Genomic DNA, 12201 nt, shown 5'->3' with positions numbered 1-12201 from the left:
TCTTCATTTTCCTCCCCGGTTGTCGACATCCCGAAAAGCAAATACAACCGTGGCTACAAACTGACCTAGCCCGGAAATGTGGTTGGCCGAATGGCTGGCTAAGGCTGGAAGCATGAAAAAATATGTCTTTGACAGAAACATACGATCACACTTAGCTACCGCATTGCAAATATTCATATACTGTACTGTGCCGGTGTTGCTGTTTCTTAGGGTGGACTTTTAGTAGGTTCTAAGTACACAGTCTATCTCTCGCTCTCTGTTAGCCAATTTCTCCATTAGCATACCTGCAGCATTGTTGAATCTAAAGCCCTTAAATTTTAAAGTCTTACGAGAGCTTAAACTTAGCAAATCGATCTCTACTTTGGTTCATTCAAATGGAAAAAAAATCATTTTATTATTGAAAATAAATTTTTGGTGCAAAAAATTGGTTCTTAAATCAAAAGTTGAAAAAAAAACTTCCTATAAATATAATCATTAAACAACTTTTGCAGAAATTGAAATTTTTAAAGGTCGCCATGGAAAGGAAAGTAACACTCCTTGTTGAGTTTGTTACACTATCGTTTCTTTGAAAAAATTAATTTGAAATGTCAAAATTGTAAACGTAGTCAAATTGTCAAAGTTATCAGAATTGTCAAAATTGTCAAAATTGTCAAAATTGTCAAAATTGTCAAAATTGTCAAAATTGTCAAAATTATCAAAATTGTCAAAATTATCAAAATTGTCAAAATTGTCAAAATTGTCAAAATTGTCAAAATTGTCAAAATTGTCAAAATTGTCAAAATTGTCAAAATTGTCAAAATTTTCAAAATTGTCAAAATTGTCAAAATTGTCAAAATTGTCAAAATTGTCAAAATTTTCAAAATTGTCAAAATTGTCAAAATTGTCAAAATTGTCAAAATTGTCAAAATTGTCAAAATTGTCAAAATTGTCAAAATTGTCAAAATTGTCAAAATTGTCAAAATTGTCAAAACTGTCAAAATTGTCAAAATTGTCAAAATTGTCAAAATTGTCAAAATTGTCAAAATTGTCAAAATTGTCAAAATTGTCAAAACTGTCAAAATTGTCAAAATTGTCAAAATTGTCAAAATTGTCAAAATTGTCAAAATTGTCAAAATTGTCAAAACTGTCAAAATTGTCAAAATTGTCAAAATTGTCAAAATTGTCAAAATTGTCAAAATTGTCAAAATTGTCAAAATTGTCAAAATTGTCAAAATTGTCAAAATTGTCAAAATTGTCAAAATTGTCAAAATTGTCAAAATTGTCAAAATTGTCAAAATTGTCAAAATTGTCAAAATTGTCAAAATTGTCAAAATTGTCAAAAATTGTCAAAATTGTCAAAATTGTCAAAATTGTCAAAATTGTCAAAATTGTCAAAATTGTCAAAATTGTCAAAATTGTCAAAATTGTCAAAATTGTCAAAATTGTCAAAATTGTCAAAATTGTCAAAATTGTCAAAATTGTCAAAATTGTCAAAATTGTCAAAATTGTCAAAATTGTCAAAATTGTCAAAATTGTCAAAATTGTCAAAATTGTCAAAATTGTCAAAATTGTCAAAATTGTCAAAATTGTCAAAATTGTCAAAATTGTCAAAATTGTCAAAATTGTCAAAATTGTCAAAATTGTCAAAATTGTCAAAATTGTCAAAATTGTCAAAATTGTCAAAATTGTCAAAATTGTCAAAATTGACAAAATTGTCAAAAATTGTCAAAATTGTCAAAATTGTCAAAATTGTCAAAATTGTCAAAATTGTCAAAATTGTCAAAATTGTCAAAATTGTCAAAATTGTCAAAATTGTCAAAATTGTCAAAATTGTCAAAATTGTCAAAATTGTCAAAATTGTCAAAATTGTCAAAATTGTCAAAATTGTTCAAAATTGTCAAAATTGTCAAAATTGTCAAAATTGTCAAAATTGTCAAAATTGTCAAAATTGTCAAAATTGTCAAAATTGTCAAAATTGTCAAAATTGTCAAAATTGTCAAAATTGTCAAAATTGTCAAAAATTGTCAAAATTGTCAAAATTGTCAAAATTGTCAAAATTGTCAAAATTGTCAAAATTGTCAAAATTGTCAAAATTGTCAAAATTGTCAAAATTGTCAAAATTGTCAAAATTGTCAAAATTGTCAAAATTGTCAAAATTGTCAAAATTGTCAAAATTGTCAAAATTGTCAAAATTGTCAAAATTGTCAAAATTGTCAAAATTGTCAAAATTGTCAAAATTGTCAAAATTGTCAAAATTGTCAAAATTGTCAAAATTGTCAAAATTGTCAAAATTGTCAAAATTATCAAAATTAGTCAAAATTGTCCAAATTGTCCAAATTGTCAAAATTGTCAAAATTGTCAAAATTGTCAAAATTGTCAAAATTGTCAAAATTGTCAAAATTGTCAAAATTGTCAAAATGTCAAAATTGTCAAAATTGTCAAAATTGTCAAAATTGTCAAAATTGTCAAAATGTCAAAATTGTCAAAATTGTCAAAATTGTCAAAATTGTCAAAATTGTCAAAATTGTCAAAATTGTCAAAATTGTCAAAATTGTCAAAATTGTCAAAATTGTCAAAATTGTCAAAATTGTCAAAATTGTCAAAATTGTCAAAATTGTCAAAATTGTCAAAATTGTCAAAATTGTCAAAATTGTCAAAATTGTCAAAATTGTCAAAATTGTCAAAATTGTCAAAATTGTCAAATTTGTCAAAATTGTCAAAATTGTCAAAATTGTCAAAATTGTCAAAATTGTCAAAATTGTCAAAATTGTCAAAATTGTCAAAATTGTCAAAATTGTCAAAATTGTCAAAATTGTCAAAATTGTCAAAATTGTCAAAATTGTCAAAATTGTCAAAATTGTCAAAATTGTCAAAATTGTCAAAATTGTCAAAATTGTCAAAATTGTCAAAATTGTCAAAATTGTCAAAATTGTCAAAATTGTCAAAATTGTCAAAATTGTCAAAATTGTCGAAAATTGTCAAAATTGTCAAAATTGTCAAAATTGTCAAAATTGTCAAAATTGTCAAAATTGTCAAAATTGTCAAAATTGTCAAAATTGTCAAAATTGTCAAAATTGTCAAAATTGTCAAAATTGTCAAAATCGTCAAAATTGTCAAAATTGTCAAAATTGTCAAAATTGTCAAAATTGTCAAAATTGTCAAAATTGTCAAAATTGTCAAAATTGTCAAAATTGTCAAAATTGTCAAAATTGTCAAAATTGTCAAAATTGTCAAAATTGTCAAAATTGTCAAAATTGTCAAAATTGTCAAAATTGTCAAAATTGTCAAAATTGTCAAAATTGTCAAAATTGTCAAAATTGTCAAAATTGTCAAAATTGTCAAAATTGTCAAAATTGTCAAAATTGTCAAAATTGTCAAAATTGTCAAAATTGTCAAAATTGTCAAAATTGTCAAAATTGTCAAAATTGTCAAAATTGTCAAAATTGTCAAATCTGTCAAAATTGCCAAAATTGTCAAAATTGTCAAAATTGTCAAAATTGTCAAAATTGTCAAAATTGTCAAAATTGTCAAAATTGTCAAAATTGTCAAAATTGTCAAAATTGTCAAAATTGTCAAAATTGTCAAAATTGTCAAAATTGTCAAAATTGTCAAAATTGTCAAAATTGTCAAAATTGTCAAAATTGTCAAAATTGTCAAAATTGTCAAAATTGTCAAAATTGTCAAAATTGTCAAAATTGTCAAAATTGTCAAAATTGTCAAAATTGTCAAAATTGTCAAAATTGTCAAAATTGTCAAAATTGTCAAAATTGTCAAAATTGTCAAAATTGTCAGAATTGTCAAAATTGTCAAAATTGTCAAAATTGTCAAAATTGTCAAAATTGTCAAAATTGTCAAAATTGTCAAAATTGTCAAAATTGTCAAAATTGTCAAAATTGTCAAAATTGTCAAAATTGTCAAAATTGTCAAAATTGTCAAAATTGTCAAAATTGTCAAAATTGTCAAAATTGTCAAAATTGTCAAAATTGTCAAAATTGTCAAAATTGTCAAAATTGTCAAAATTGTCAAAATTGTCAAAATTGTCAAAATTGTCAAAATTGTCAAAATTGTCAAAATTGTCAAAATTGTCAAAATTGTCAAAATTGTCAAAATTGTCAAAATTGTCAAAATTGTCAAAATTGTCAAAATTGTCAAAATTGTCAAAATTGTCAAAATTGTCAAAATTGTCAAAATTGTCAAAATTGTCAAAATTGTCAAATTGTCAAAATTGTCAAAATTGTCAAAATTGTCAGAATTGTCAGAATTGTCAAAATTGTCAAAATTGTCAAAATTGTCAAAATTGTCAAAATTGTCAAAATTGTCAAAATTGTCAAAATTGTCAAAATTGTCAAAATTGTCAAAATTGTCAAAATTGTCAAAATTGTCAAAATTGTCAAAATTGTCAAAATTGTCAAAATTGTCAAAATTGTCAAAATTGTCAAAATTGTCAAAATTGTCAAAATTGTCAAAATTGTCAAAATTGTCAAAATTGTCAAAATTGTCAAAATTGTCAAAATTGTCAAAATTGTCAAAATTGTCAAAATTGTCAAAATTGTCAAAATTGTCAAAATTGTCAAAATTGTCAAAATTGTCAAAATTGTCAAAATTGTCAAAATTGTCAAAATTGTCAAAATTGTCAAAATTGTCAAAATTGTCAAAATTTTCAAAATTGTCAAAATTGTCAAAATTGTCAAAATTGTCAAAATTGTCAAAATTGTCAAAATTGTCAAAATTGTCAAAATTGTCAAAATTGTCATAATTGTCAAAATTTTCGAAATTTTCTCGCTTAAAAAACAGTTGAAATAAAATCTTCCTTCATTGATCAAATTTATATTTATTATTTCTTTTTTTAGATTCCGGACAGCCAAGAATTGTTGCTTTACTCGACATCTGATCGAAAATCGATCTCACTTGTTCTTAAAAATTCTTGAATTAAAAGTCTGATGACTCTCGTTGATTCTGAATAAATTAAAGAAAATTCGTTTTCACACTTTTCAATTCTTTGAATCAACAAACAAATCAATGTAGATCCTTTACAATGAAAATCATTTTTGGCTGACAACTTTTCGCCGCTTTCGCCGAAGCCATTTTCTCGCTTTTGCTCTGTGAAAGCGCGCGCTGGACGTTATGAATATTTTACCATTGCATTTGCAAACAGATCGTAAAGTGCAGTGGGTAATCGTTACGAGGCACAGTATGTTTGTAGGTCAAAAAGCCATTAGGGGGGTTCAATTTCAATTTTTCTCTGTTTTTAAAAAAAGTTAAATTCACTTAGACAGGCAGTCACTATTTTTTATGAACGGATTTTTAAAAAAATCTGTTTCCATAAGCTTACAAAACCTTTTTAAAGGCTTGACAGACCCTAGCGAAAAAGATGGGGCTGATGAGGATTGTTCAAACGAGTTCCAGCCAATCGTTGCCTCCGTTTGGCGCCACCAGAATCAGATCAAACAAGAGGGGCAGAACCTCGACGACGACGTCATTCGAAGCTCAATGCAGTAAAACTGCTCTGAAAATGCAGTACAGTGATATCCGGTGGCCCTGAAGGTCTCGGGTTAACTTTGAACTTACAAAATTCATTTGGTTAGATTGTCCCATTTAGTCCGGTTGCCGTTTAGCATTTATGAAAGATTTTATCCAAATAAATATTTTCTTGAATTTATTTGAGATCTTCTTTTTTTGAAAACATAACCTTTCCCAAAGAATCATACCTTATACAAAACAGAAGTAAGAGCTTGAAAGTGGATTTCTTTTAAAGAAAAAACGTTCGAGAATGAATGTGAAACAACTTTAAAATAAAGGGAAAAATTCACCATTAAAGAAACCGAACGACACCCACTGCACCAGTAAATAAAGTGCCATAATAAGCTACCTTTAGTGGCGCCAATGAAGGAAAGCAAAAACCTGACTTTGGCTTTGGAGTTTTTTTTGCAGCTTTCCTTCATTCGAACGCCTTGTTTGTCTTCACAGGGCAAGTTGAGTGAGAGTTTGCTTCAAGTAGCAAGGAACATGAAATGAAACCCCCAAACCGCATCACCATCAACGTGTGTGGGAGTGAGGAAAAATCTGGATGCAAAAAAAAAATAAAACTCCAAAGGGTTTTTACTTTAACACGACGACTACAACGACGCGTCTCGACGCCTCTTGCCTCCGCTCAAATGGGTGGGTGGTGGCTTGTTAGAGATGCCAATGTTGATACTTGTCGGATGCTGGGAAAACAGCTTCGAAAGAAAGTGCTGGACATGTTGCCATACCTCTGCTGGGGCGCAGAATTGGTTTTTTTAACTCGATCTTTTTCTTTTTTTTTATTGAACCCAATGCACTCTGGTTAGTTTTTTCCTCCCTCTGTTGGAAAATTTTCCATCAACTGGGAAAAAGTGAGGTGAAGTGAGCTACAAATTGCTTTAATAGATCACGTCACATGAAGGAAAATTTCTTTTCGAGCTCGCATTAACGTAACATGGGTTTTTTTTAATGGAAAGGTAGGATTTAAACATGATGTCTTTAAAAATCTGTTACTACAATTTGCTTGAAATATTGATTACTTTTCATCAAATATTGGTTTTTAATTTTGACAATTTTGACAATTTTGACAATTTTGACAATTTTGACAATTTTGACAATTTTGACAATTTTGACAATTTTGACAATTTCGACAGTTTTGACAATTTTGACAATTTTGACAATTTTGACAAATTTTGACAATTTTGACAATTTTAACAATTTTTAACAAGGAAATAACAATAATTTCTCCACGAAAATGCTTCTCTTGCATGGAATTAGTTCTTAATTCGTTCAAAATTTCTTAGCATTTTGGAATAACATGTAATCAGAATCTTCAAATAAAAACGGCGAGTTTTGAAATTTTTCAAAAAATTTATGATGAGAATAATAAAATGGAATCTAGTATCCCCATTCTCCCTTACAGGTTTAATATTGATTGGCATATCTGATATAAAAAGATTGTTAAATAACATGAGAAAACACATTTTTAGGACTTATGTTTCAATTACTGTTTTTCGAAGATTTTGACGTTCCAAATTCGACCCATCAGATTTCTTCATCTGCTTATTTTTTCTATTAGCTCTTGGTTTTGTAATATGGCGGGTGGACATTTTCAAATTGATCGATTTGGAGTGAAATCGATCATGGAAAACTAATGAACTAACAAATCCACATAAAAAACAATAACAGATTTTAAATTAATTTATTATCCTGCACTCAATCAAGGATTCAGATTTTGCCCAGATATTCTCGATTAATAAACTCAACGCTTAAAAAGGGGCATATCAACAATTTTTATAAATTTAGTTAGATTACATAACTAAATATTATACTTTACATCTCCGAAGAAAATCGTTGAGTATTTGAAATTTAAGATTTTGATTCATTTAAGAAATTTTTGAAGACTGTAAAACTATTTGACTTATACTTTAAGAAATATCTTAGATTCAATTTGGTTTGAAACCTCTGGAAAATCGCAATTTTCGGGAAAAATGATCATTCATTTTAAACCTTAAATTAAAAAATCTCGAGTGTCAAGTGTCAAAGTCTATCGGAATTAAGGGAATTGTTCTCCCATGTGACCATCATCATTCTCGTAGTGTATTTCTATTCCCATCATTTCATCTAACGGGAGTTGGACTCAAATTTTGACATTTATAACTAACACAGTTGGATTCATTTCTCCACAAAGAAGTTTTGCTGACTGAATGGTTGTGTCAAGACTCATCTCTGGGTCACAGTTTAAATGTGAATTTTCAATTGTATTCCAAAATTATCTCGAAAAAAGAGCTGATAGAAAAAAAAAATACCCAAGGTTTTTTTTACGCCGTATGATTTCCGTCGTTAACGTATGGAACTTGGAATATTTTCGCTCAAAAAACGTGTTGTTTCGCGAGAGAAGAAGAATGTATAGAAGAATCATATCCATGGCAAAAGAATCGCGTAAAAAGAAGCCGAGTTAGAAAAACTGAGCAACATCAAACCGCGTAAAAAAGGCCTTAGTGTAATTGCATATTTGTTATTAGCGTCTTAAATTTGTCAAAATTATCTCTTAAATTCCTTGGATCTCGGAAAAAATTAAATTTTGTTGCCATGAGGGATGAGACATGAGACATGAGACATGAGACATGAGACATGAGACATAAGACATGAGACATGAGATATGGAACCTCAGGACCCAGGTTTCAGGCCTAAAGTCTCAGGTCTCGAGTCTCAGGTCGCAGGTCTCATGTCTCAGGTCTCATGGCTCAGGTTTCAGTTCTCAGGTCTCATAGTTTATATCTCAGATCTCAGGTCTCGAGTGTCATGTCTCAAGTCTCATGTTTCAGTTCTCAATTCTTATAGTTCATGTCTCAGGTCTCAGACTCCAGGTCTCCGATCCCAGGTCTCAGATATCAGGTCTCGAGTTTCAAGTCTCGAGTGTCAGATCTCAAGGCTCAGGTCTCAGATCTCTTGTCTTATGTCGTATGCTTCATGTTTCAAGACCATTATCTCAGGTCTCACCTTTCAAGCCCTAAAGCAGATTTTACATCGATAGAAAAACTGAGATTTTTTTGCAAAAGAAAAACGTTCTAATTGCCGAAAACCGTGAAGAAGAAGCCGCGTAAATGAAAGACCTTGTAAAAAAAAACTTAGTAAACATTTCAAAATTCAACCGAAAATCTATAAAACAAAAATATTGATTGTATCGAAGCCATCGAAAGTTTCACTTTAATTCAACCACGGCTTTGATTCAGTAAAAATATTCAACTAAGTAGGCTGACAACACTTATTAAAGGAAGGTTGCCAGATTGCCCGGTTTATCCGGGTTTGCCCGGGAATTTATTACAAAATTTGGCAAGAGTCCGGTCCAGCCCGTTTGCTTGGATTTCATTGAAAAAAGCCCGGATTTAACCACTTTATTCACTTTATTTGCCAAAACGAACGAAAAAAAAAACAAATGGTTTTGTTAATTTTTTCATTTTTTCGTCTTAAACGAAATTTTATGAGAAATTAAAAAAAAAAAATATCATGAAAAGTATTCTTAAAGCCTTAAATGCGATTTTAAAAATGTTGATGGACAATTTTTTTCAAGTTTTTTTTATCTTGAGTAATTTTTGAATTCTCACCAAATTTTCCCGGATTTTTGGTCGGCAATTTGGAATCAAATGCCCGGATTTTGCCAGGTTTTTAGATAAAATAGCCTGGATTTGTTCGGTCCGGGTACGAGCTGAAAAAATTCGAGCAACCTTATATAAGACAGCATGGATTGCCTTAAGATTTTCTTTTTGAAACAAAATACACTTTGTTTAAAAAAGTATAATTTGAAATGAAATAAGTTTTCCAATTTTAACGAACATACCATTTACATATTTTCCGCTTTGTTATCTTCTTTCAATTTACAAGAAATGCGTGAATTTCTGAATATCAAAACTCTAAATATGCAAATTTTTACAAGTACTTTCTAATCCATTTATGTGATTTGGTATATTTTATGTTAATTGATTTATGAGTCAAACAAGAATTATTCAAATAAAAATTGATACAGTAACAAAGTTTGGGAACATATTTAAAAAATGGATTTTTAATTTTATAAAAATTCACAGGTTATTGGAGTTTTGGTAAATTTCGAAATGAAACTAAACAAATATAAACTTCTTAAAAATCTTATAGTTGATTCCACGTTTCAACTTTTGAGAAGTGTATTGATGCTAAAATTCAACACTTCAAAGTCTTGTGCAGTTTTACACGGATTTCTACCGTTTTTTAATCTTGATCTTTTCCCACCTTAATTTGGGATCATTTTAAAAGCGTTTTCTGAGTGTTTTTTACAATTTGGACCCAAAATTTGAGATCGTGATTTAAAATGCCAGGAAAAAAAATCAAAAACATTAAAACGCGCTCGACGAATTTAAACATCAAAGCGTGAGCAAAATGTTGTTAAATTAAAGACGCCCAGCCTCTCGTCATCGAAAGGAAAACTCTAAGCACAGAGAGCAAAAGTTTTTTCCGGGTTTGTTTTTGCCAAGGGAACAACTAAGATATTTTATAACACACAATATTTCCGACTGTTTTATTGCGACTGGTGCCGATACTTTTTATTCCTGGGGTGGACTGGGGTCGATGCGGAAAATTTGTTCCAGTGAAGTGGTTGGTTTTTTTTTTGCCCTAACAAACCTAACAGTTAGAAGACAAGTTTGTGTTATTTTTCGGGTGAGATTTTCCGGGATTGGTGTTGGTTTCTTTTATCCTTTACTGGGAGCAGCAAATTCAGGTTCAGTCCCATTTCAATTTCCGGGGCAATAAAATTTGTTTTTCAAAGTTTTTAAGTCTCGAAATTGACCGCAACCTGCCTTCATTTGACTCCAATTCAATTGATTGTTATTTATAGGGGTCTATTTCCGAGATTTCTTTGAGGGAAAAACCAAAAAATTCAAGCTTTAAATTTATCATTTTTTCTGATGAAAGCGTATGCCTTTAAAATATTCATAACGCTACAACGAGTCTCCTGATCATAATTTTCCATCATAAATCTTAATTTAAGGCTGAATTTGCAATGCATCGCACCGCCATTCTTTTCGTCCGCGAAGCTTAAAGCTCATTTCCAAAATGGCTCAGGCAGGGTAACATCTGTGACGACGTCCTGGCGTTGTAGTTACTCATGGCCCACGATTCGAGTCCACTCGAGCGCACCGCAAAAATCAGACCATGAGGTTGTTTGAGGTTATGTATACGTATGTGGGTAGTTTTGGGGTGCAGTTATAATGTCACCGCAAACATTTTCCCCTGCAAAGTTTCAACCACCCGATGCGATATGGTATCGAGAGCCCCGGTTAAGTAAAATGGTCGAAGAAAGGGGAAAGTTGGACCTGGTTGGGTGAACTCATGCATATTTTCGAGTACTTTCCTCGAATCCCCCTTTTCCTCTTGAATCCTTTGCTTGTCTGCAGTTGAATCAAGCGCTGCTTCTAGTCGTCTAGGTGGCTCCAATCGGTCCAGGGAAATGTTCCACTTGGCCCCGTCTGTACTTCCATACCTACCTTCTAGTTTTCCAGCTTTTTCTCACTTATTTATGAAGGTAAAAGTTTCCATATGGCTAAACCGTAGTCGACGATAACGATAGGACGATATGGGACCCGGAATGTTGACGGCTGAATGTTTTAGTTTTCAGTTGCCACCCTATCCTGAAAATGAATACAAATAGAAAAAAAAGACCTCAACCAGTCCAAGGTCCAATTGCAATTGCACCAACTCTGACTTTAATATCTGAAGGCAAGCAGATCGACAGAAGGAGCATAACTACAATTACTGCCATCAAATTGGTGGAATAACTTTTTCTCTGATTTGGCAAGCGAACAAAAACCACCACTTATAAACTAACAGCAGCTAGTCAGTTCAACAACTGACATAAAAAGTAATGGCTTCTTCCCACAAATAAGTGGTGAAGTAGGTGGTAGGGGGTAGCAATTATTTTGCTCTCACCCAATTTCTCATCGTCTCCGGGTCGCTTGTCTCCAAGAACAACCGGGCGGAAACAATTACCTTTCAACGATAATTAACAGGGTCAGGCCCATTCACAACTTCATAATGGGAACAACACACTCAATGATTATTACGTTGCGCGAACAGGAAGGATACACCTGTCCCCTGGAACGGATCTCTGTACAGCAACAAAGTTACACAAACCTGGAAAGTGGGAGTAGAGACTCCCAGACAGGGGTTACACTGTTCTTATGTGTCATCGGCCTTTCAGGGAAGGGTTGCCGTTTAATATTTCCATAAATTCTCCATCTCATCTCATAGGATTTCCAACAGTTGTTGATCCTCAATAATTAACATCTAAAGCATGGGTGAACACAATTTTTAGCAAAACTGCCCTATTTTTTAAGCAATCGGACAGCAAAAACTGAATTTTTCGATAAAAATTCCACATCATGAATCCGGCTGTGGGCTCTTTAAACCTCTAGAACCCAAATTTTTAATTCGCTTAAAAATTCGCAGTAGCCAAGTGTTATGATTACAAACTACTTTTGTTCTACAAAAAACTTTATAGATGTACAATATTTTTTTAATTTTTTTCCATAAATTGCATAATTACAGGGGCTAAGAAACTTGATTTTAAGTTCTTCATCGGATGTAGTTTATACACACTTCATCCATTTTTTTTCTTCTAAATTTTGAGATATAGAAAGGTTGACCTAAAGCTATATTTCTAAGTAGTTTTGGTTAAAATAGGCTAAA

General features: G+C 31.1%; 1 protein-coding gene across 1 annotated transcript in view; it reads left to right on the top strand.

Moving 5' to 3' along the window:
• The window catches only part of LOC129738269 (uncharacterized), a 175159-nt gene that overhangs the window by 65417 nt on the left and 97541 nt on the right, over nucleotides 1-12201 (top strand). The window contains exon 5 of the mRNA XM_055729452.1: nucleotides 5327-5474. Coding sequence (XP_055585427.1) covers nucleotides 5327-5474 — 148 coding nt within the window. The remainder of the gene's footprint in view (nucleotides 1-5326; nucleotides 5475-12201) is intronic.

This window comes from Uranotaenia lowii, chromosome 1 (genome assembly GCF_029784155.1).
Source record: "Uranotaenia lowii strain MFRU-FL chromosome 1, ASM2978415v1, whole genome shotgun sequence".
NCBI lineage: Eukaryota > Metazoa > Arthropoda > Insecta > Diptera > Culicidae > Uranotaenia > Uranotaenia lowii.
Note: the sequence above shows the minus strand (reverse complement) of the source record. Positions and strands in the feature narration are given on the sequence as shown.